We start from the raw sequence: 26462 nt of genomic DNA on the forward strand, positions 1-26462 counted from the left end.
AACAAATTTGTTTTTATTGCTTTTCTAAAATTGAAGTAGGATGAGGAATGCATGATAATGTTACCCAGCCAGTCATTCCATTTGCCTACCTGGGAGGCAAGAGTTCTGTCCAGGAATCTTTTGTAGCGGCAGTCCTTTAAGGATGGGAAGGTGAACGTGTGAATTCTGCCCTAATAGGGCTGTCCAGATTAAATTGAGAAACCAGGTACGTAGGGGACAGGCCAAAAATTGATTTATAACAAAGGCAAAAAAACTTGAACAAGACTCGTGCCTCCAGGGGCAGCCAGTGAAGTTTTTAGTAGTAGGGGCTAATGTGTTCCCATTTTCTCAACCCAAAAATCAGTCGAACTGCCAAATTTTGAATGATTCGGAGTCTTTGGAGTTTTTTTTTTATGTTACAGTAAATAAATGATGGTTACAGTAGTCAAGTATGCTAAGAATGGAAGATTGAACCACCAAGCGGAAAGAGACTGCATCAAAATATTTTCTGATGGTTCTGAGTTTCCACTATATAGAGAAGAATTTCCTAACCAGTAAATCCGTGTGTATATTAAGGTGGCGGTCCAGAGCCACTCCCAGGATTTTTAAGGAATCTTCAATAGGGAAGGCCTGACCATTCACCAAAATTGTTGAGTTTTTAATTTTGTCATTTGGGCTTGCTAAGAAAAATTTGGTTTTGTCTGCGTTGAGTTTTAGTTTGAATTCTGTCATCCATAATCAGATCTGTTTCAGGATGAATGGCAGATGATTGTTTGTTTCAGATGACAGGGATGAAAGGGGGATGACAACAGTGATATCGTCTGCATAGATGTAGAATTTGACTTTTATGCTTTGCAATAAGTTCCCTAGTGAGGCTAGATAAATGTTAAACAATGTTGGGGATAGGGGAGAGCCCTGCGGCACTCCACAAGAGTTTACCCAGCTGCTGGATTGTTTATTATCACTATAGACTTAATAAGATCGTTTAGTCAAAAAACCCTGAAGCCATTTTAATACATTACTTGAAAGGCCAATTGACTCCAAATACTCAATCAGAATGGCATGATCAACCAAATTGAAGGCACTGCTTAAGTCTAATTGCAGAACTAGAGCACTTTTACCTTGACTAAATAGGCTATGAAAGAAATCTAGCAATGATGCAATGACTGTTTTGGTACTAAACCCTGATCGAAAGCCTGATTGGTTGTCGTGTAGTATGCTGAATTTGTCTAATTACATTACTAGGTCCTGGTTGACCAAACCTTCCATCAGCTTTACAAATAAGGGAGTGCTTGCAATAGGTCTGTAATTTGATGTCAGCTTTGTGGGTTCTTTAGGGTTTTTTACAATTGGAGTAATCAAAATCTGACCTAGATCCTTGGGAAATGTACCGGTCAGTAGTAAAGAGGAAAGCCAATTGTATAGCTTGGTTTTGAAGATGACTGGAGCTACTTTCATAATATTTGGTGGGCAGCAGTCTAGTCTGCAGTAGGAATCAGCATATTTCATGTAAGATTTGCAGAATTGATGCCAGGATGGAGTGGTAAAGTTATTCCAGGACATGTCTACCCTAGGTCTGTCTTTGTATTGAGCAACTGGGTAGGTCCTGAGGTTGGTAGTGGGGACCGTTAGTTCGGATCTTAAGTTTTTTATTTTGTTGTTGAAGAACTTGGCCAGAGCGTCTGCAGATGGTGGGGAGTCTAAGGTAGAGCAGGAGGAGGCCTGAATATCATAAAGATTGTTGACTAATTCGAAGAGGTTTCTACTATTAGTGTTAGGTGAGCCTATTTTTTGGGCGTAGAAATTAGTACATTTCTTTATTATTAGTTTTTTGTATTCAATCTCCCTTCACCATCTCCTGATTTCAACCATTGTCTTTCAAGTTTCTGTAACTCCCGTTTCACATTTCCTACTACTCTACTAGTGTCCTTTGGGCTCCTTTTACTAAGGTGTGCTATGCTTTTTAGCACACGCTAAATATTAGCGTGCACTAACCACACGCTAAATGCTAACGTGCATGTAAGTCTATGGACGCGTTAGTGGTTAACGCACCTTAGTGAAACAGGGGGTTTGTATTTGAGCAGGATGTTGATGCTATCTTTAGATTGTTCTTTCGCAATTCTCATGCATCATTCTATGGTAAAAAAGTTTGGATATTCCCAGATGTAAGCAGACAAACACAAGAGCATAGACCTGATGTGGTTTCTCTAGGAGCTTCATTCCTACTGTCCTATCCCTGCATATGTATGATAAAATACTTGGGGTTAAAATATGTGTTTTTTGCCTCAGAGCAACTAGGAGCATTTATAGATATGAAGAAATTGGTGACTGGAAATGTTTAGTGTTAGTGAATAGTTAAGTTTGAATGTGAGATAGGCTATTAAGTCTTGCCTAAATAATTGTTTTCTGTATTAAAGAATCTCTTCTTTAATTTCACTTGAGCCCTCCTAGCTCAATGGAGGTCTAAGAAAGATTTATATAAGTTTCCAATATTTTAAAATAATTTCTTGCTGACGTAATTTCCTTCTGTATTTCTTTAACAAGAATGTTCTTGGTTATAATTTCTAAATACAAAAAAATAAAATAAAATTACAAAGCCTAGAGGACACTCGAGGAAATACTTTTAAAACCAATAGGAGGAAATATTTTTTCACTCAGAGAATAGTTAAACTCTGGAACGCATTGCCAGAGGTTGTGGTAAGAGCAGATAGTCTTCTGGTACCACTCCTGACTCTAGAGCTCATTAAAAAGGTCAGTCAGCAGAGCCACCAGAACTTCCCTCAGCACCCTTGGATGTACATCATCCAGCCCATTGCTTTGTCTACCTTTATTTTAGTTAGCAACTCACAACACAACCCTCTGAAAAATTGATCAGGGTCTACCACTCCTGCATCCCTATTCACGTTTGTCTTCTGTGGTCCCGCTCCCAGCGCTTCAGCCATGAACACAACAGAAATATTTGTTAAGCAATTCAGCCTTTTCTTTATCAGTTTCTACATATTTCTCCCCTTCACTTTTGAGTCTCATAATGCCACTTTTGCACTTCTTCCCAGCTCTCTGTAACATTTTTGATTCTGGCACCAGGCACCAGGTATACCTCCCGGGACATCATGTCTGGTCTCCAGATGGATGCTTCTGTACTCCTCAGAAGAGGATCAGCAACTACCACTATCTTATGCCTCCTAGGGTTCACAGATCCAGTAATTTTGGGGATTTCAAGCTTTGGTCCTTCCTCTCTTTGGGATTGTTTCATCTGCTCCACTTCCAGGACAGCATATCAGTTCTTCAGTTCAAGGACGGATGGAGTCACAGTACCAATCTTAAAGTGTTCTGTAATCTAAGTCCAGCTGTCTTCCCTCAGCACAGCCTCTTCTTCCCCACTGATGGATATCTTTGACACCTCATGAACCATTCATTTCATTGATATACCTCTCAGTCTTGCCACCTCCTCTCTCAGTTCCTTTACTTCCTTCATGAAGGATTCAAGCTGAAGAAAGCTTGCACATGGAACCACTTCCTCTGCCTGAGTAACATTTTCTGCCTGAACAGAGACAGAAGTTGTAACCTGACCTGAGCAGCAGCTTTGGTGATATGATGTTTCCCAGCCATACTGTGGTGCAGAAGTACTTACAACTGGAAGAATAAAGAAAGGGCAGAAAAATCCTACTTGTTCCTGGTTAGCTGAAGAGCCCATAAATCCAAAAGTTGTGCTTTGGGGTGGGCGAGAGGGAATCAAATTAACACCAGAGCCTTTCCTCAACAGCTATTTGTACCCTAATCTGATATGCCCTGAAATGCAACCTAAAACACTAATCTAGGCTAAAACACTGTTTTGAACTAAACCCTAACAGAGACACTAAAGGCTACACTACTGCCTAACTGATTTTGCTGAGCTAAAAAAGAGAACTACAATGATATAATCTACTGAAACTCGAGTTTGCCTTTCCCAAGTTTGAATGTCAACAGGCAAAATATTCCAGTGGATGTTTTTTTTTTCTCTTTAGCAGAGCAGATCCTCCTTCAGAACTTCTTCAGATGTGGGGAAAAGGGTGAGTTTCCAGATCTGGTGAGAGGGCTTGGGGGTTAGGTGCTTCAGGTGTATGCAGATTGTCCTTGTTAAGATCAGCTGGAGAAATGTAAAGGGAAATTTAAGAGTAGTATAAGAGTAATTTGAGCCTAGAGATGGGTGGGTGGGCAAGTTGCTGTGAAAACTATCTTTAATGCTGAGCCTCTACAACCTCTCTCTTAGAGCCAGGCTTACTGAGGGTTATGCACTAGGCCAGCATTCCTCTCCTCAAGGGTCACCTGTGGAGTCTGATCTCTTAAGAAAGTCCTAAGGGTTCAGTTATCATTTGGAAATAATCAGAATATATCCTTACAAAGGACTGAAACACACACAAAATGTACCTACCGTTGGCTGATCCACCAACATGGAAATCAGGTTCAAGTTTTCAGTAAAGGGGATTTTTTTGATCCTCATTTCTGCTTCCCATACAGTTTTTAGCAAAATATTCCTGAATTGTTGATTAAAAGGACCACAATAGGAAAGGAACCCGGTACACAGCAGCACATCTCCAACCAGTCTGAAAACCATACAAGTAAAGAGTATTAACTTCACTAAAAGAATAGTTAAGCCCTAGAACTCTTTGTAACAGCGGTTAATATATCTGGGTTTAACGAGTTCATGGAGAAAAAGTCCATAGTCTGCTATGGAAAGAGACATGGGGGAAGCCACTGCTTGCCCTAGAATCAGTAGCATGGAATATTGCTACTATTTGGAGGTACTTGTGACATGGATCTGTGGAAACAGGTTACTGGGTTAGATGAAGTATATTCTTATATTCTAAACGGGTTAAAAAGCCAGAAAACAGAAAGTAGGACTAATAGATCATTCGAGGGCAGCAGAAAGCAAGGTTACTTATCATAACAGGTGTTATCCAGGGGCAGCAAGCAAATATTCTCTCATGTGGGTGACATCATCCATGGAGCCCCGGTACAGAGTTATAAGTGTATTGCCACTTTAAGTTTTTAGAAACTTTGTGACTGCCCGGACCAAGCATGCACAAGTGCCTTTCTGCCCAATGTAGGCTCATGGTGCCTCAGTTCCGTAAGCAAGCTAAGAAGCCAACCAGGGGAGTTGGGTGGGTTGTGAGAATATCTGTCTGCTGTCCCTGGATAACACCTGTTACAGTAAGTAACTGTGCTTTATCCCAGGACAAGCAGGCAGCATATTCTCACATGAATATAGATAACTTTGAGGAATATGTTTTGAGCAATTGCCCAGTTCCAAATCTTCTTGGCTTCTTGACAGAGAGTCAGAGAACCTGTACCTCCTTGCTTGTTTATATAATACAGCGCAACTTGATTATCCATGCATACTAGGAGGATTGGATATACTGTTTCCAAAAGTCTTAAGAGCATTGCGAATTGCCCTGAGTTCCAAGAGATTGATGTGGAATTGTTGTTCTTGGGTGGACAAGTGACCCTGTGTATGAAGACCGTCCAGATGATCTGTGCAAGCATACTTGGACAAGTCTGTGGTCAGAACTTTCTGATGTGGAGGAATTTGAAACAACAGCCCTTTGGAAAGATTTGAGAAATTAATCTACTACTGCAGAGATTGAGGAAGTGAAGGTGTGACTGTAATCTCCTGTGATAGCCGATCGAGAGCGTGAAACTACTGATGGTAGAGACCACTGAGGTGTCCTGAGAAGTCTTGCAAAGGGAGTAACATGGACTGTAGACGTCATGTGACCCAATAGTACCATCATCCATCTGGCTGAGATGGATGGAAGGTGAGATACTTGGTTGCAAAGTTGGATCAAATTGTCTTGCCTTTGCTGAGGGAGAAACGCCGTGAGTTGAATAGTGTCGAGCAGGGTTCCAATGAATTGCAGAGTTTGTGAGATTTGGGAAAGTTTGACTTTGAACTCTAACTGCTAAAGTAAGAGAATTGTTCACTGTGTTGCTGAGAGCACCCCTTGAGGTGTGGCATCCTTTATTAGCCAGTCATCAAGATAAGGAACAACCTGCAGACCTTGAGTCCTTAAAACTGTTTCTACTACTACCAGGCACTTGGTGAATACTCTGGGCGAGCATGCCAAGCCAAATGACAGAACTTTTTATTGAAAATATTGATAGTGTATCCAAAATTGCAGAAACTTTCTGTAAGCAGGATGAATTGGTATATGGGTATAAGCCTCTTTTAGATCTAGAGAGCATAGCCAATCGTATTGATCTAATAGTGGCTATAAAGTTCCCAGAGATAGCATTCAAAACTTTTCTTTTACTAGGAATTTGTTTAGGTCTCAGAGGTCAACAGTTGGACATAGACCTCCCGTCTTCTTTGGGATGAGAAAATACCTGGAGTAGAACGCCTGATTTTTCTGAGAAAGGGGGTACTATCTATACGTCATTTAGTTGAAGCAGAGCCTCTATTTCCCGAAGAAGAAGGGACATCTGCTGAGGGTTGAAAGAGGACTCTCTTGGAGGTATAGTGACAAAATAATTTGGAGGTATAGTGACAAAATGAAGAGAATAACCTTCCTTGATGACTTTGAGAACTCACAGGTTGGTTGTTATCAGAGTCTAACATTGATAGTAGAATTGTAGATGACTTCCGATTGGTTGAGGAAGAGGCTGACATAGCAGAACAGCAGCTATGCTCTTCAGAAGCACGTCAAAAGGGCTGAGCTGGTTTTTGAGGAGCTGGTTTTTGAGGAGCTGCTGCCTGAGCTTTCTGAGGTCGTTGCTGTCTTTGCCTCTTTTGCGGTGGCAGCCTAGAAACAGGTTTAAAAGTATATTGCCTCTGATATGAATAGAAAGGTTTAGCAGACTGCTTTGCAGCTTGAGGCTTAGTCTTTTATCTGTTCAAAGAATTCCAATTCTTTTAATGTTTTGTCAACTTTTACATGGCTGCATTGATGGAATCGTCAAAAAGTTCTTCTCCTAAACATGGAATATCGGCTAGTCTATTTTGGAGATTGATGTCCATATCATAGACTCTTAGCCAAGCTAGGCATCTCATAGCCACTGACATAGCAGACGCTCTAGATGACAACTCAAAAGCATTATAGGCTGACCTTGCTATATATTTTCTATTCTGTGAGAGAATGTGAATAGTTTGCTGATATTCTGTAAGGTGTTCTGAGAGAATATACTTTTCAAAGTCAGGCAATTTCCGTACCAGTTGTTTTAGATAACAGGACATGTAGAAATTGTAATTAAGGATCCTGCTCGCCAGCATAGAATTTTGATAACAGTGACGTCCAAATTTGTCCATCGTACGGCCTTCACGCCCTTGTGGCGCTGAGGCATAAACTCTTGTACTGGAAGATTTTTTTTAAGGTTTGATTCCACAAGTAATGATTGATGTTGAAGTTGTGGTTTATCAAACCCTGGAAAAGAAATGATTCTGTAAATGGAATCTAGTTTTCTTGGAGCTAACATGATAATTAAAGGAGTTTCCCAATTTTTGAGAAATATCTCTTAATGGTAACTTGAGGAGCTCTTTGGGAGGCTCATTATAGTTCAAGGCATCCAGGAACTCAGCATTTGGTTTTGTGTCAGCTTCCAATTTGATAGATAGGGCTTTGCCCAGCTGCCTAATATATCTAGTAAAGGAAAGTCCTTCTGGAGGAGATCTTCTTCTGGGAGGCGTTTTCTGTGGTGACGGTTCTGAAGGTATGCCATAAAACTCAGGCGCAGATATAGTAAGCTCAAACTCTTGAGTCAGAGTGCAAATCTGAATCATATAGATGACTTGGAGAAACTGTGTGCCAAGGAGTACGATGTCTAACAGAAGTTTTGCGATATCTTCATTACCGATCCTTTGAAGACAATAATGAAGATCGATGAGTATCCCTTTTTTGCTTAGAAGCACGAGATCGATGCAATGAGGAATGATGTTACCTTGGCGTCGAACATTGTGTTGAAGAAGTGCGTCGATGGAGAATGTGGATGAGATGAGCTATGTCGTCAAATATCAATGTCTGGAGGTAGAACGCCGTCAAGATGGGGACAGTAGCTTTTATTTTATTTTTTTTTTTTTTTAAGATGGCGCCGGGTTAGGTTGCTATTGTGGTGCCTCCCGCTGTTTTTTTTCTTTGTTTGTGTTATGTTTTGATGGTTTCTTTTATTTAATTTGGTTTTCTTATCTGCATTTATACATTTATACTCCTGTAACATTCTTTTCTAATTTTTGTTGATCTTGTGTTAAATTTGGAACCCGCTGTCTTTTCTTAACGGTTTGACACGCATTCAACAGTCGGGGTGGCTCTCTCCTGTGGTCGAGGTCGGAGGTTGGTGGCGACTGGGGTTTTGGTGGTGGGTCGTTCTCCGCAGCAACAGCAGGGACCGAGGGACTTCGGTCGCCTGAACCGTGGCGAGCTGGGGCTGAGACCCGAACACAGCGGTAGGCTGGGGCTGAACAGTTGTGTTGCCGCCGTCATCGTCCGCCGCCGTTGCCTATCTGCAAGCCACAACCAAGATCCTTCTGAAGCTCACCGGGAGTCACCTGCCAAGCTGCGGCAGCGGGGGCCTAGGAAGCGCTGGCTTCAGCGAACTGCCTGAGACAGGAAATGGTCGATCCCTTGGTCAGGGGAAGCTCCACTTCACCCCCAATATCCGGCTTCAGCACCCCGTGGTCGGTGCAGTGCTTTTCACCACCTCCGCCTATCTCCTGCGTACCTGGCTTCGGCGACGACGGTTTGATCATCGCTTGCCCGAAAAGCAGGGCAGGGGTCCCCTGTCAGCCCCAGCTCCAGCGGTGCCAGCACACACTGACTATCAGCTCCGGGCGGCTTTCCCGCAGAGGAGAAAATCCTGCAATCACCGTGAGCCTCATCTGGGGCAGCCTCCTTGGAGCGGCTGGGGCACGGGCAGTGTGTCTGGGAAGGAATACATGGATAGGAGACCATCGCAGGGGAGGAGACATAGGCATCCTGGGACTGTCAGCCAAGTCTCTTCCCTGAAGAAGCCCTTTTTCTGGGAACGTCATCGCTCCTCCTAAACTTACTTGCTCCACTTCATCAATGACGCTGAAACCGTGGATTGAAGACAAAGTTTTATTTTTATTTTTATGATTTATCTTTAATCTTATCTATTGTTTTGCCTTTTGTCTTTGTTTTGTTCTATTTTCTATCATTTAAATTTCTCCAGAATTCTACTGTTCAACGGTTCCCCCTTCTGCATCTATTCCTTTCTCTCCTCTCTTCTACCTTCCAAAGTATTTAGATCAATGCTGTCTTGTTAAAATGTTTATTTTTATTTTTTATTTTTCCACTATCTCTACTTTTCACTTCTCTATTACCCTCCAGGTACTTTAGTTAGATTGTGAGCCTTCGGGACAGTAAGGGAATTTTTCAAGTACCTTTCTTATTTTTAATCTTAATGTATATTTTCTGTAAACTGCTTAGAACCTAACGGATGTAGCGGTATATAAGAAATAAATTACAAATTACAAATAGCTGACATTGGTACCCTGAGGCCTCGTAGTGCTATGCTTAGGCTGGGCTGGTACCAAGGGAGTCAATGCTAGCATGGGCATGCAGTGCAATTTAAACATATTACCAAGCTTCCTCTGGAAGAACTCATCGAGTTTCTCCCTTAAAGTATGCACCAATACCAATGGCTCAACAGCCGGTACCATCGGTGCAGCAAGTTGTCTCGATGAAGATGCACACCATGAAGGAGAAACAACCAGCAAAGCTGGAGAACAATGGTGTCATTTGGTCTGGATCAAGGGACTCGATGCTGTTGAGACCTGTGATGCTTGCTGGGAAGTGGATGGCTAATTAGCTGGCTTCCCCAATGCTGTAAGATCTTCCAATGATGATGCAGGCATTTTCGATGTCGAAGGCTCCAAAGATTTGTCGGTGTCCATGGTAGAGCTGAACAGCTTTTCTTGTTGAATGCGATGGACCGTGATGGAATGCTTTTGTAAGGTGGAACACTGAGCACAAGATTCAACTTGGTGTTCAGGGCCTAAAAATTGTAAACACCAACTATGAGGGTCAGTGATGGTAAGAGGCTGCTGATACCTACAGCACTTCTTAAAACCTATTAAAGGTTTCGACATGGACAGAAAAATTTTGGCAGCGAGATTAAATTCAATTTTGAAACTGAATGGAAGACCCACCAAGGAAAAACACCAATGCTGAAGCCCAAGTTTGAAAGAAAAGAAAAATGATATATATCATATACAGTATATATATTATATATACAGTATATAGTATATATATTTTTTATTAGAGAAAAAAAGAAAAGATATCGAGGGAAAAAAAATAGAAAATTAAGGGAAAAAAATACAAAAGCAGGAAGGCAATGCAGACTGAAAGGAGTCCAGTCAAAAAAGTACTTCTTTGATCCATGGAAAACGAAGAACTGAGGTAACGCGAGTGGGAGTCGGGCAGGAAGGCACTCGAGCATGCGTGGTGCAAGCAGAAACAAAGTTTCTCAAAACTTTAAAGTGACCATACACTTTTTAAACTTTCCGTACTGGGCTCCATGGATGACATCACCCACATGTGAGAATATGCTGCCTGCTTATCTTAGGATAAATCAAAGTAGTGTAGAACAAGAGAACAGATTAACCAGTATTAACAAGATCCCCAAAAAAAGTTAATCTACCGAAAACTATAAACCATTAAATATTGAAAGCGGGTGTGTGCAACAACAGCCCGAATTGCTATGTGATATAAGTAAGTAAGCTGTGCTTTAAGCTGCTGATCTAATACTTGTCTATTTTTTGACTTTCTTTAATTGATTATTTTGTTTTGATATCTTTGTTTACAGCCCGTTTGCCTTATATTACCCTGAGGAAGCCGCTCAAGCGCGGCGAAACGGGTTCCCGTTGGTTGGGATACACGGTTTCTTACGGCCAGAAGAATGTGCCGTTTTTCTGATACATCATGTTTAACAGATAAGTGCCAGTCTTAAGGCCTCTTTCATGATGTTCTATCCTTGCTATTTTGCTATTTTGCACAGCATATTTAGATAAATAAGCTAGATTTGCACTAGTCACTTTAGGAAATACTTGCATTTTTGCACAAAAATTAAGAATAAAACCAAGAAAAAAATATATATGATAAATACTCCTTAAAGAATATAAGTAAATAGTTTAGAGTGGTAATATTTAATAATTAACAATTTTTAAAGTGGATTTAAAGAATAATTCAATTACTATAAATTAACAATGAAGGTTGATCAATGAAAGATACCACAAGCCACAATTCCCTCTTGGACAATAATAATATTATCCTGGGAGTGGCAACTCTGAGATCTTTCCTTCATTTGAAAAACTACCATTATATTTAATGGTTTATAGTTTTCGGTAGATTAACTTTTTTTGGGTATCTTAGGATAAAACCATTAAAAATGAAGGACAGTAAAACTGAACCATTTATTTTATCTGTTTTAGTAATCTTAGCATAAAATAAGCTCTTTGTGCCACAGGCATAAATAATCTGGGCTTCTAAAGATCCTAAGGAAACTAACTTCACTTCCAAAACTGGACCAGTACTTTGATCGATCACCCTTTTCCTTCTTCCCTCTAGAAGTACACTTTGAATTCATTAAGCCCCTTTGTGCATGGTTTATGTCATAGGGCATGTACTACTTAAGTAACCCATCTCTGAATTGCTTCCATTCTTTCAATGTCCTTAGGAAAATAAGACAAAAGTAGAACCCTAAATCGAGGAGGTACACAAACAAGATAACAAATAAAGAACCTCCCTCACCCCAAGAAGTCTACAAAGATTAGGGGAAAGAGATGAAGTCCAACTCCAAACTAAGTAGAAAATAAAAGGAATCTATAATTTAGCTTAGGGGTAAGAGATGAATTCCTTCTTTATTTTGATAATGTGTGTTTTTTTCATTTGAGTTTTTCACACATTGCACATTTGCACTTTTCAGGCACTAGAAATATTATCCGGAGCAAGCCCGGGGATGTTTCGCAGTTAACACCTTTCTGGGTGTAAACCCGTGACAGCTTTTCCCTGGAGATTCCAGAGGTTGCTGTGTGACTGAGGGCTTGTCCGTTTAATACTCTTAAATTATAGATTCCTTTTATTTTCTACTTAGTTTGGAATTGGACTTCATCTCTTTCCCCTAATCTTTGTAGACTTCTTGGGGTGAGGGAGGTTCTTTATTTCTTAGGAAAATAAGGCATTCAGAACCAAACACAGGAAACAAGACAGTTCTTATTAGTTACTATTACCTCCTTGAGGAGAGGAGTGACCTAGTAGTTAGAGCTGCTGCCTCAGCACCCTGATGCTGAAGGATCAATCTTAACCAGTGGCATAACGAGGGTGAGACACCCCCAGGGCAGTGGTGCCCCTCCCCCACCCTCTTCTCTGCTCCCCCACCCCTACATGCTCCTTCCCTGCCCCCCCCCCCCCACTGTCATGTGCACATGCCACTTCCCTTGTACCTCTGTAATGTTTTTTAATGAAATCTTTATTTTCCATTTGAAAACAGTGCATTACAATATATATATACAATCAATTAAATAAGTACTATAAAACATTCCCCCCCACCCTAATTTAAGAGCAAAGACAAAGTGCATTACTACATACATCCAATTCAATTAAAATCATAAACAGCACTTTCCTTTGGTCAATGAATACAACAAAATTAATATCCTCCCTCCCTGGATGTGCAAATCAAATATGAAATAAGGGGATAATCCAGCTAATTAGTGTTAACAAAATTTGTCAATGGACCCCATGTTAATTTAAATATCCTATTATTACACAAAATTTCTGCATTCATTTTTTCATATTTATAGTATAAACATAAAGAATTCCACCAAAAGGAGAAATTAAGTCTATCCAAAATTTCCAGTTTTTAGTAACCACACTTCTCCCTCCATATTCGCGGTTTCTGCACTCGCGGTTTCACATAATCACGATTTTTTGACGGGTGACTCTGCCCCCCCCCAATTACATCATGATTAAAGTTCCTTTCCTTTTGCTGTAATGTAAAAAATCAATAATCACTCTGCTTCCATGATTTCTCCTACAAAATCAAAGTTTCAAAACTTTCACCCTGAAAATCGCTGCTTCACATCGTGCAAAGGGAAAAACGCTGCTCCCCAGCATGCATAGAGAAAATCGCTTGCATGCTTAAGACTCTAAAAGCTGCCAAAAGCATTGTGAATCGCTGCTTGCCTGCCCAAAAGCATTGTGAATCGCTGCTTGCCTGCCCAAAAGCATTGTGAATCGCTTATTGCTTGCCCAAAAGCATTCTGAATCGCTGCTTGCCTGCTAAAAATATATCTGGGATATTGCCTCTCCTTCAGGAACAGGTCAGGTCTCCCACCATGGCTACAAAGCGCAAAAGTTCAAGTGCTACTGAAAGTGCTCCCAAAAGGGAGAAGAAGGTGAAAACCTTACAAGAAAAGATAGAATTATTGGATATGCTTCAGAGAGTAAAGTCCTCCTCCGCTGTTGCTCGACACTATGGCATTAATGAGTCAATCGTTAGGTACATAAAAAATAATGAAAAACAAATCCGTGAAGCTGTTGTGGCAGCTGCACCAGCAGGTGCGAAGAGATTACATGTTGTGCGAGATGCCAATCTCTCTCACACAGAAGCTGGAACATTTCTGTGGGTGCAGGATTGCTACAAAAAGGGAATACCTATAGACTCTGTGATGATAAGAGGAAAGGCAAAGTCTTTGTATGAAAACTTGAAGAGCAGGGAAGGTGGAATGTCACAATCCACCGACTTTCTGGCCAGTAAAGGGTGGTTTGATAAATTCCGTCACAGGTATGGCCTGTGTAATGTTAGAGTGACAGGAGAAGCAGCATCTGCCAACCATGAGGCAACTAGAGAATTCCCTGCTACCTTTAAGCAAATTATTGAAGATAAGGGATATGAACCTGAGCAGACATTCAATGCAGATGAAACTGCTCTCTTTTGGAAGAAAATGCCACAGAGGACTTTCATTAGCAAAGAGGATAAGCGAGCACCATGTTTCAAGGCTGCAAGGGATAGATTAACCATGCTGCTTTGTGCAAATGCAATAGGCCATATGATAAAGCCAACCCTGATTTATAAAGCCGCAAACCCCCGAGCCTTGAAGGGAAAAGATAAGTTCCAGCTGCCTGTTTACTGGATGAGCAACAAGAAAGCTTGGACAACAATAAACAGAGCTCTGTTCCTAGAGTGGTTTCATCAGTGTTTTGTGCCAGAAGTAAGAAAATACCTTGCTAATAAAGGAATGGAATTCAAGGTTCTGTTGGCATTGGACAATGCCCCTGGACACCCAGACTCACATGAGTTCCACATAGAGGGTGTTGAGATCGTCTACTTGCCCCCAACACAACATCTATCATCCAGCCTCTTGACCAGGGGGTAATAAGGATCTTCAAAGCACACTACACACGGTATTCATTAGAGAGGATTGTCCACACTATGGATGAAGGCCACAACGTTGAAAACATCATGAAAAATTGGAAGGAATTTACGATTGTGGATGCAATCAAAATTATTGAAAGAGTGGTGAAAGCTGTCAAGCCAGAGACAGTGAACTTGTGCTGGAAAAATCTTTGGCCTGAATGTGTAAAAAGGGATATCAATGTAAATATCACAGAGCCAGGCCAAGAAATTATGGAAGGCATCATTGACTTGGCAAAGCAGGTGGGTGGGGAAGGCTTTGAAGATATGCATATGGAGGATATTCAAGACTTAATAGACACCAGATCAAATGAACTAACGGAAGATGATCTCATTGACCTGACCGCTCCTGAAGGAGAGGCAATACCAGATGATGAGGAGGAAGGAGGAGTAGAAGAAGAAGTGCTAGAAGACAAGTTTACACTGGATAATATTGCAGAGGGCATACGCAGGTTCAACGGTGCGATTGACTTTTTCTATGATGTCGACCCATCCATGGTACGTGCGTTAAAGGTGAGGGAGTTAGCAGAAGCAGCGATTTCTACATACACAAATATATATATATATAGAAATTATGAAGCAGAAGACCCAGACAGAAATCACAATGTATACCTAGAGTCAGTGCCTCTCCATCCACTGCCTCACAATCCACCTCTTCCACCCATGAGGAGGCATCACCTTCATCTCTTCGTCTTCCTCGTACTCAAGACCCACTTCCACTGCCTGAGGAGGCCCCTGGTGCTCGCTTGTCCTCTTCGTCTCCTCCTCCTGCAGTGCTTGTACTGGACGATGAGGATGAAGACACTGCCTAATTACTGTACAGGTATTCCAGTATTGCACTTTAAGTACAGTATTGAACATTTCTTTTTTTCCTTGTTGGGAAAGCAGTACTGTACTATATTGAACTTTTTTGTTTACCCTGAGATATTACAGTACTTGTATTGTTCAATAAATATTGTTACAGTATTCAATAAATACAGTTAATATATACAGTACTGTATCGTTATTCCACCAATATTGTGAATATTTACTATATAGTATTTAGTTGTAGTCCTTTCCATAAACCGCAAATATGAATTGTATTTATTAATCGCGGTTTTAGTAACAAAACCGCTATCTTTTACAAAAAAACACGATTAACAAATACAATTCATATTCGCAATTTTTCCATATTCGCGGCTATAGCTGGAACGTATCCCTCGCGAATACAGAGGGAGATGTGTTTGCATGGCTATCCCAGTCATTATGACAAATAATCTGCTTTTATATCTATCTAACAAAGGTTTAGGTGACAACAATGTACCTCTGTAATGTTTGTGGCACAAGCAGCTACCCCCCAACTTGCTGTTGCGCCTGCGTGGGCTCTTCGACGTCACTTCCCAGGTGCAGGTCCAAGAAGTGATGTGAGAAGAAGAGCCGATGCAGGCGCAACATCAGGTTGGGGGTTGCTGCTTGTGCCACGAACGTTACAGAGAGAAGGGGGGAAGGGAAGCGGTGCATGCACATGGCAGTGGGGGATGAGGCAGGGAAGTCCGAGTACTGCTATTTCTTTGATCTTAATTTTATATACTATAATATTGTATTAGATTTTAGGAAAAATGTCCCTTGTTATTTCCTTTTCACAATAATTAAGCATAAGTAGAATAAGTTTAAGATGAACAGTGAACATTTTTGAGCCTAGATCTCTCAGTTGCATGCAAGATGTCTCTTTGGATTCGATTGCTTTGTTAAACCTGAGAGAAATGCAGGGAAAACTTGCAAAGCCTGAAGAGATTAGCTTGGGTCTGTCTAAACTGTCAGCTGCTTTTTCTGAAGAAAACTACCTTGGTCAGAAAGAGCTTTTTTGAAGACTGTAGAAAGACATGCGGAGCTTATAAAAAAAAGTTGTGGTTAAGAACATAAGAATTGCCACTGCTGGGGCAGACCAGTGGCCCATCGTGCCCACCAGTCCGTTCACGGAGCGGCCCTTAGGTCAAAGACAGGTAAGGCTAGTCTCAGGGCACAGGTCTTTGACCTAAGGGCCCCCGCATGAGCGGACTGCTGGGCACGATGGACCACTGATCTGACCCAGCAGCGCCAATTCTTATGTTATTATTTGAATCTAGCCTTACCTGCATATGTTCTGTTCCAGTAGGAACTTATCCAACCTTGTCTTGAATCCCTGAAGGATGCTTTCCCCTATAACAGCCTCGGGAAGAGCGTCCCAGCTCTCTCTGGGTGAAGAACTTCCTTACGTTTGTACAGAATCTAGCCTCTTTCAACTTTAGAGAGTTCCCGCTCGTTCTCTCTACCTTGGAGAGTGTGAACAGTCTGTCTTTATCTATTAAGTCTATTTCCTTCATTATCTTGAATGTTTCAATCAAGTCCCCTCTGTCTCCTCTTTTCAAGGGAGAAGAGGCCCAGTTTCTCTAATCTCTCACTGTACGGCAACTCTTCCAGCCGCTTAACCATTTTAGTCGCTCTTCTCTGGACCCTTTTGAGTAGTACCGTGTCCTTCTTCATGTACGGCGACCAGTTTTGCATTTCTTTGGTAAATTGTCAGCTAAGATAAGTGATGCTAAGGAGTTCTTTTAAGAATATATTGTGGCCGGGCGTGACCAATTGGACATGCCCAGGGGCCAATACCCTAAGTCACACAGATCTCGGCCAAGGGAAAGCGAGGTATTGCTAGCTGGGAAGAACTGCAATAAAGTTCAAAAAAATAGTGCAAAACACTTGTGTGCCACAAAATAAATTTTTATTTCACACCAGACTTGGTGCATGTAACTCAGGTTAGTAGCAATTCAAAATGAGTTCCAAAAATACCAGCAAACAATAGTCCTTGCCCAAAATACAAACAAAAACAATCCATTTGTTTCCTTTATTTGGCTTGTTGCCATCTGCTGGCTTCTATTTCAGTCTTTTAATGGCCTTCTCTGAGGCTCTCAGGCTTAAACCTGCCACACCGAGCTAGGCCCTTCCCGGCCCCGCTACTGTTTTCCACCTGGCCTGTTCAAACAGATTCTGCTATGATTTCTGGTATGTCCTTTCACTAGGGAGAAATCCACCTTGGGGTTTTATTAACCAAAATACCCCAGAGGTATTGGGATCTGTACCCACCCTGTAGATTTTGGTGTACCAAGATCCCACTAGATTTTGAATAAAGAGTTCCCCAGTGTCCTATGGCCAGAAGTGCCTTAGGTAACCAATTTTCATGCACTGCCCCAAACAGCATCACAGAAAAACAAAGTCAGTCCTGCTTGGATTTAGGCTGTGCAGTTTTTCTGCAAGTTCCATGTAACAAGGGGCAAATAAACCATTCAGCCAGAGGCTTTAAATAATACAGCCTGGCTAGTCTGGAATCATTCACCAACAATTTCCTTTTGATAAACTCCAAACTTTTTCTACTGTTCCTCAGCCCCATTCCATTAAATCAGGGTCAGTAGCATATGGAAAATCCTAACTAGTTTCTTCCATACTGTGAGCTTCATTCATTTCTATATCATTTTCATTTGTGTAGGAGTCCTCAACAAAATCCTCCCATCCTGAGGTCCTACCTGTCCTTCTGGAGTATAAGGCTCTGGTGTGCTGTTTCCTGGCAGAGAAGTTATGGCTCCCTGCCAGTGATGGAGTGCAGGTATGCCCTTAGTTCTGGCTAATTCTGAGCTCAGGTGCTTGTTGAGCTGGCTCAAACCAGTTCTGGATTTGCTAGGTCCTGGAGCTGTTCCAGTCCTGGCTTTAGGAATTCTCTGCCCTCGGCCTGATGGGATTTGTAGTCTTGCTACCTTGGTTTTCACTTGCTGCTTAGAAAAAGGTAAACAGGCATAAGGAGTCTCTACCTCTTTCTGTGCATTGCTATGCAAAGGCCTTTTCTTTCTTGGCAGTGTCCTAGGAGCAATTTCAGGTTTATCTACTGTTTTCTCCTGGGGCAATTCCTTACTTTGGTCATTAGTTCTGGGACACTGCAAGGATTCCTTTGCCTTCACAGGGGGGGTTCCCTGTGACAATATATATTATATGATTTTATGTAATCCTAAATACATCTTAAGGCTGTTTTAGAAATTGTTGTAACAGAAATATATATAAATTTATACTTTGTAAAACTTTTTCCTGTTCAGAACCTAAGGAATTTCTTTGTCTGAAATAGTCCCGCCTTTGAAGAGAATGTGGTAACTAAGTATTGGAAGACAAGTGACATGTCACCAGTCATTGTAATAGTATATAAGCAAGCCCCCAGCTGTGGTTCACAGGGGGAGAAAAAAAATCTCTCTCCACAAGGATCACTTAGTCACACACAAAATGTTTACAGAGTTATGGTTTATGGAAATACATGTAGTGCACATAATTGGCATTTTAATTCTAATTTTAACCTCAAGTTTAATTTGATATAAATTGAATAGATGTTATTTTTATGAAAATACATATTTCAGTGTGTGAGTTATTGGCATAAGGTATGTACTAAAACTGTAGAAAGCCAAAAACCTATGCTAAAATCTATGAATATGAAATTTTGACTCACTACTGTGAATACACTTTGGAACATGGTGCAGCTGCAAACACAAATGAAAATTACTGATTTCTTTTCTTTGGATTATTTTTAACACTTGATTGGTTCTTCATAACATGGGTAGAATGCTTTATGTATTAGTCAAACATTTTTTTGTTTGGAATAAGTTTTCCTGCAATGACTTTGAATATTATTTGTAACATTATAAAAAATTTCAATTAAAAAAATACTAATTTCTGTAACTTGTATATGTATGAATTACAATCTCTCTCAAAGATACATACATCAGTGAACCCATGTGTATTCTCTTCCATCATAATCAGTACTCAAAAAGCGACGCATGTTCAAAGCGGGGCTAAAATAACTCACTGGATCTCACATGAAAACCCTATTAACATATATAACACGCCGATCTATGCTATGAATTGCTTACAAATGTGTGATTGCCCAACTTATCTTCTCGTTGATGTTTACAAATCATTTATAGAATCCGAGCCTATAGCTAATAAAGAAAACCATAATTTTCTTCCTAGTGAGTCTGAGTTTCTCTGCTGCTTTATTAAGCTGACTGATAAATGACTAATGGACTATTGTACCCAGATATATAATTTTGCTTTCTTTGGTTTGTACCTATTTTCAAAACTTAAGGACCTTAGTTTTCTTTAACTTATACTTCTTACCGGTTAATCTGATCTTTAAATGCTTTACTTTGCTCAGTCCATCTGACTTTTTCTCCACTCAGTCCATCTATAAGTGCTGAGGCTGCTTCCATCTTTCTTCTGCATACTTCAGCATCAGTAAGCAAGTCCTAATGAGAGAAATACTATCATCGTATTTTAAGCATTTCTGTCAAGTTGCACAACAATTCAAAATTTGCGGCATTAACCATTGTCTTGTAACTTTCCATTATGGCTATTTAACTTCAGGATGTCCAAGTGGAAGCCTGCCCAATTCCCGCCCATAACACACCTCCCAACATGCCCTTTTGAGCTCTGGACGCACAGCAACTTAGAAGTCCAGAAAGTTTATTTGATTATCGGCACATGGACGTCCCTGCTGTTAGGACGTCCAAGTGCCGACTTAGGTAGGTTTTTGGATGTTTGAAAGTTTTGATTATGCCCCTCACAGCATCTGGTTTCAGCTGCAGAAGTTCTCACTGCAGAGAATCAGAAGACTATCATAAGAACATAAGAACTGCCATCTCTGGATCAGACCTTCGGTCCATCAAGTCCGGCGATCCGCACACGCGGAGGCCCTGCCAGGTGTACACCTGGCGTAATTTATAGTCAACCATATCTTTATATGCCTCTCTTAAGGAGATATGCATCTAGTTTGCTCTTGAAGCCTAGGACGGTCGATTCCGCAATAATCTCCTCTGGAAGGGCATTCCAGGTGTCAACCACTCTCTGAGTGAAGCAGAACTTCCTGACATTAGTCCTGAACCTGTCCCCCCTTAGCTTCATTACATGTCCTCTAGTCCGTGTCAAATTGGACAATGTAAATAATCTTCTCTGCTCTATTTTGTCGATTCCTTTCAGTATTTTGAAGGTCTCGATCATATCCCCACACAGTCTCCTTTTCTCAAGGGAGAACAATCCTAGTGTTATAAGTCTATCCTCGTATTCCAGTTTCTCCATACCCTTCACCAGTTTTGTTGCTCGTCTCTGCACCCTCTCCAGCAGTTTTATATCCTTCTTTAGGTGGGGAGACCAATGTTGGACGCAGTATTCCAAGTGTGGTCTGACCATTGCCCTATAAAGCGGCATTATAACTTTCTCCGATCTACTCGAGATTCCTTTCTTTATCATGTCCAACATTCAATTTGCCTTCTTTGCCGCTGCTGCGCATTGTGCCGATGGCTTCAGGGTCCTATCTATCAGTACACCCAGGTCCTTTTCTTGTTCACTCTTCCCCAGAGTTGCACCTGACATTGTATACTCGTATTCCTTATTCTTATTGCCTAAATGCATTACCTTGCATTTCTCCACATTGAACTTCATCTGCCATTTCTCCGCCCATGTTTCTAACCGACACAAGTCGCTCTGGAGTTCCTCTCTATCCTCCTGCGATCTGATTGCCCGGCATAGTTTTGTATCGTCTGCAAACTTGATGATCTCACTGGATGTTCCTTCCTCCAGGTCATTGATATAAATATTAAAAAGGATCGGCCCAAGTACCGAGCCCTGGGGTACACCACTAGTCACTTTCTCCCAGTCGGAGAACTTCCCATTTATACCCACTCTCTGCTTTCGGTTTTCCAGCCATTTGCCTATCCATCTTTGTATATCTCCCTCTATGCCATGGCTTTGTAGTTTCCTGAGAAGTCTTTCGTGTGGAACTTTGTCAAACGCTTTCTGGAAGTCCAAGTATATTATGTCCACCGGCTTCCCACTATCAATTTGCTCGTTCACGGTCTCAAAAAATTGGAGTAAATTCATCAAACATGATTTCCCTTTCCTGAATCCATGTTGACTTGGTTTCATCAAGTCGTGTGCGTCCAAGTGCCGGACTATGCTATCTTTGATCAGTGCTTCAACCATCTTGCCGGGGACAGACGTAAGACTCACAGGCCTATAGTTGCCCGGTTCCCCTCTCGATCCTTTTTTGAAAATTGGCGTGACGTTCGCTATCCTCCAGTCATCCGGTATCTGTCCAGTTCTGATTGTCAGGTTTGCAAGTTTTTGCAATAACTCTCCGATTTCAACCTTCAATTCCTTTAAGACTCTCGGGTGAATTCCATCCGGTCCAGGGGATTTGTCACTTTTAAGTTTGTCAATCTGATAGTATATCTGGTCTAAGTCCACTTCAACTGTGGTGAGGCTGTCTTCTATTTCTCCTGCAAACACTTTCTCCGCTTCAGGTATTGTTGAGGTGTCCTCCTTCGTATAGACGGACGCAAAGAAGGAATTTAGTTTGTCTGCGATTTGTTTATCTTCCTTGATGTACCCTTTTCTTCCCTGGTCGTCCAGGGGTCCCACTGCCTCTTTTGCAGGTTTTTTCCCTTTCACGTATTGTCACAGTCCTATCCCGAAGGTACAGCTTGTGCCAGAACAGGATTTTGCTAAACCTGGGTTAGCCATACAGAAAGCTAACCACGGGGATAGGATTGTGACCAAACCTAGAGAGAAATCTATGTTGCCCTTGTTTCCTGATGGAACTGATCTCCAGGGAATAGAGGAAGGTGAGGAGAACAGCTTAGAACAGCCCAGGAGGAATTCTCCTCCCTCTGTGAGTTCTCAGCTGAAGGGAATAATTAAAAGCCCCAAGAAAGCTAGGCAAACTGTGCAGGCTGCCCCTCCCCCTCAGAGAGCAGGGCGTGTTCACCTTGAGAATTTAGAGGCTGCTCTGAGAAGGAGAAAGGCAGTCTACTCTAAGCCAGCCCAGAGAGAGGTCTCTCCTGATGGTTCTCCTGAGTTCCATGACGTAGAAATGATTGAAGCAGACACAGACCCTGTGGCCAGCCAGTCAGCAGTGCCAGGGCCCATGGACTGTTTAGAGCCTACCGGACTGCCTGAAGATATCTTCATGGAAGAGAGTTAAGTGGCAGGGCTGGGTAGTGTGAAATAGAACAGTATCTCTTTGCTGGTATATGGTTTAGGAAAGGTGTTCTGCTGGGAACTGAAAGGGACTTGTGCTGGCTTGTTTATTTAAAGAAGAAAAAAGAAAAAAAAAAACGTTTTTGTTTGCTGAACTAAAGGTTCTGGGGTTGCATGGACTGTGACTGTTATAGTGTGCAGGAGGGAAGTAATCTATGGGGAGAATCCACTTTCCATACTGGTTGGGTTTGTGGAGCCATTTGTGGCATTCTATACTACAGAAAGTTTAATTGTGGATTCACTTACTCCCTTCCCCCCACCAGCTGCGATTGAACTGGTTGGGACCAAGCCTGCCTACTTCTAAGGCTTGGACACAGCACAGTAGTGCTTGTTAACATTGGCTCTGCTTACTTGACTGACTTTAAAGCAGTAGTACTTTGGACTTGACCCTTTTTTTCTCAAGTCAATAGGATTGCAGAGGGTGCTCATGATACTGTTATATAATTACCTGATGAAGGTGAGAGCTGAGTTCTGACTTTGTTTTTTTTCTATCAGCTCTATATTTGTTTCCTGGACTTATGTTTTGTTTGGGAGCTGAGACTTATTGAAAGTCAACCCTGGGCATCAAATCCCAATAAAGTGATTGGTATTTGAAATGTAAACTGACTCTTTTTGATTTTGTGTTTCATTCCTGAGAGTGAATTTGGACCAGCAGGACTTCCTTCTTTACGGGAAGCACGCGGAAGGAGCGCTATCGTGAGCGGGGATAAGGGCCTAACGGAGTCATAGGAACCGGCCCCGCTACAGTATCTAAAGAAGGGCTTGAAGTTTTTGGCCTCCTGGGCTATTTTTTCCTCATATTCCTGTTTTGCATCCCTCACCGCCTTGTGACATTTCTTCTGATCATCTTTATGTTTGTTCCAGGCTTCGGTTGTCTTTATGCATTTCCATTTTTTGAAAGAGTCCTTCTTTTCTTTTATGGCTTCCTTCACCTGTATGGTAAGCCATGCCGGTTCTCTTTTGCTCTTTGTTCTCCGATCTTTGGAAATCCTCGGAATGTAGAGATCTTGTGCTTCTGTGATAGTATTTTTCAGTAGGGACCATGCCTGATCTACCGTTTCAAGTTTGTCCACCATCTTCTCGAGTCGTTTTTCTACCATGGCTCTCATGCGATCGTATTTACCCTTTTTAAAGTTTAAGGTGGTGGTTAAGGTTTTGGCATGTTTCCCTTTTCCGATGTCAAGTTTAAAGTTGATTACATTGTGATCACTCGTTCCCAGTGGAACCATGACTTCCACTTCTGTTATTGGTCCCGTGAGGCCATTTAGGACCAAGTCCAAGGTGGCGTTGCCTCTTGTCGGCTCTTTTACCATTTGTTCCAGGAAGCAATCCCCTAGCACCTCCAGGAACTTGGCCTCCTTGCAGCAGTTGGAGGTTGCTAGTTTCCAGTCTATCCCTGGGAAATTGAAGTCTCCCAATATAATTACATTGCCTGTCTTGCATTCTTGTTTGATTTCCTCCATCATTTCTGAGTCAGTTTCCTCCGCCTTTCCTGGGGGACGATAGTAAAGGCCAATTTTCGTGTCTGTGCCATATTTACCAGGAATTTTGATCCAGAGTGACTCAAGCTTCTCTTTCATTTCTGTTGTAACCATTTCAACTATCTTAGTAACCTAGCCAGCATCTGAAGAAAGAAACGCAATGGCTTTTATTGACACACATAAGTTATTCTGTTTTAGCTTTTAACCTTTAACTAGGGACAGACATACAGAAAGGAAGTGGCATTATTTTCATCAAAGTGTTAAAATATCTGTTCTTTTGGACACCAGCTGCACAGTTAAGAGCTCCAACAGAATCACGCGCCGGCATCCTATACAGAATCTCATCCACCCTAAGAAACAGACACCCAACCACGCCTAACCGGCCCGATTCTCTAACCAGCACCCATGCCACAAGTGCTGGTTAGAGAATCGCACCTGATCCCTACTCATCAGCTGATCGCGGCAAGGGAATCCCTCTGTCTCAATAAGCTGAACAGCTGCGGCAGGGAACCTCCGAACCCCACACAAACTTGGCCAGCAGGAGGGATGCCCAATTCCTCCCACCGCCACAACCTGAAAGCATATATACTCCAGACTATACTGATTATTGAGATTTTACCATTCAGGGAACCCCTCCTGAATAGCCTGCTTCAGCTGCAACCATCTGAAACTTTGTGATTTATTAAGACCATATTTATGTTGCAACTGTGAAAAGTCAAGCAGCTTACCATTTGAAATAACATCGCACAAAATTCGTATACCTGCAATCATCCAATGCTTCCAGATGACCTTATATCTGCCAATTTGAATCTTGGAGTTTAACCATATAGTTTGATTTGTTGATTTATAGATTGGAATAGGCATTAAATTACAAACATATCTGAGAATTTTCCATGTATCCATAAATATTCTGTTTTCTTTATATAATCTAGGCATTTTAATACTAAGGACATGACATAATCGTAAAGGGAACATGAGTCGCTACTCCAACCATAACTAATCTGGGGTGTTATCAATGAGCTCTGGGAGGACCCAATACATACCCTGTCATAAAATATAGGCTTGATGATACCTATAGAAATTGGGAAAATTTACCCCACCCTCCGCAATTGATTTTTGTAAAGATACTAAAGAAATTCTATGAGTTTTGCCCAACCAAACAAATTTTGTAAGAATACTGTTTAGTTTTTTGTAAAAGGACCCTTTAAAAAAGACTGGAAATATTCCCGTCTGATAACAAACCACAGACAATATCATCATTTTAATAGTTTGAACTCTCCCCCACCAAGACAGATGTAATGGATTCCATTGCTCACACATTTCTGTTACCTTCTGCAATAAAGATTTTTCATTGTGTCTTCCAGCGTGTTTTTTATCCAAATTCGCAAATATTTTAATCCATCTTCCTTCCATACAAAAGAAAATGAATCAAATAATCCTTTTGTGCAATACACGTTTAGTGGAAGAATTTCATATTTATTCCAATTTATCTTATACCCTGTAAATTTTACAAATTTCTCAATCAATTCTAGTAAGCATGGAATGGTTGTTTCTGGATTTCTCAAATGAAGCAAAATATCATCTGCATATGCAGAGACTTTGTATTCCCGGTCTGAATAAGGAATACCCTGTATCTCCTTTACTTGCTGAATAGCTAGTAACAAGGGTTCCTAAACAATATCAAAAAGCAAAGGAGATAGGGGACAACCTTGTCTAACTCCCCTCTGCAAATTAAAGCGTTCTGAAAAATTATTATTAATATATAGTTTTGCAACAGTGGAGCTATAAAATGTTTGAATCATTTGTATAAATCTTGAACCTATTCCAAACCATTCCATAGCTTGATGCATGAAGGTCCATTCCACACTATCAAAGGCTTTCTCTGCATCCAAGGATACAGAAAAAGCCGGATCTTTCATGGCTTTTGTTAAATTTAACATATGAAAAGCCAATCATGTGTTATTAGATGAATGTCTTCCAGCTTCAAATCCAGTTTGGTGCATATCAATAATAAAAGGGAGAGCCTTGGCTAAACGTAAAGCCAAAGTCTTAGCCAAAAGTTTTCATCTATATTAATTAATGATATAAGCCTGTAATTTGAAACCAATGTGGGATCTTTTTTGGCTTTGGCAAAACTATAGTCAATGATTCTGCCATAGTACCTCTAATGCAACCCTTATTTAGTTGAGCCTGATATAATTTCAATAAATGAGGTAATAGGGTAATTTGAAATCTATATATATAAAATCGGAGGTATGTATGTGTGTATGTGTGTGTGTATGTGTGTATGTGCCGCGATCACGCAAAAACGGCTTGACCGATTTGAACGAAACTTGGTATGCAGATCCCTCACTACCTGGGATGATATGTTCTGGGGGTCTCACGGCCCACCTGCACACGTGGGCGGAGCTACAAACAGAAAATCAGATTTCACCCATTCATGTCAATGGAAAAAAATGTAAAAAGCTGCCATTCTCACAGTAATTCAAAAACGGCTTGACCGATTTGAATGAAACTTGG

General features: G+C 41.2%; 1 protein-coding gene across 1 annotated transcript in view; it reads right to left on the reverse strand.

Moving 5' to 3' along the window:
- The window catches only part of DNAH8 (dynein axonemal heavy chain 8), a 1666792-nt gene that overhangs the window by 199353 nt on the left and 1440977 nt on the right, over nt 1-26462 (reverse strand). The window contains 2 exon segments of the mRNA XM_033937418.1: nt 4391-4562; nt 19546-19673. Of these exon segments, the coding sequence (XP_033793309.1) occupies nt 4391-4562; nt 19546-19673 (300 nt within the window).

This window comes from Geotrypetes seraphini, chromosome 3, assembly GCF_902459505.1.
Source record: "Geotrypetes seraphini chromosome 3, aGeoSer1.1, whole genome shotgun sequence".
Classification (NCBI taxonomy): Eukaryota; Metazoa; Chordata; class Amphibia; order Gymnophiona; family Dermophiidae; genus Geotrypetes; species Geotrypetes seraphini.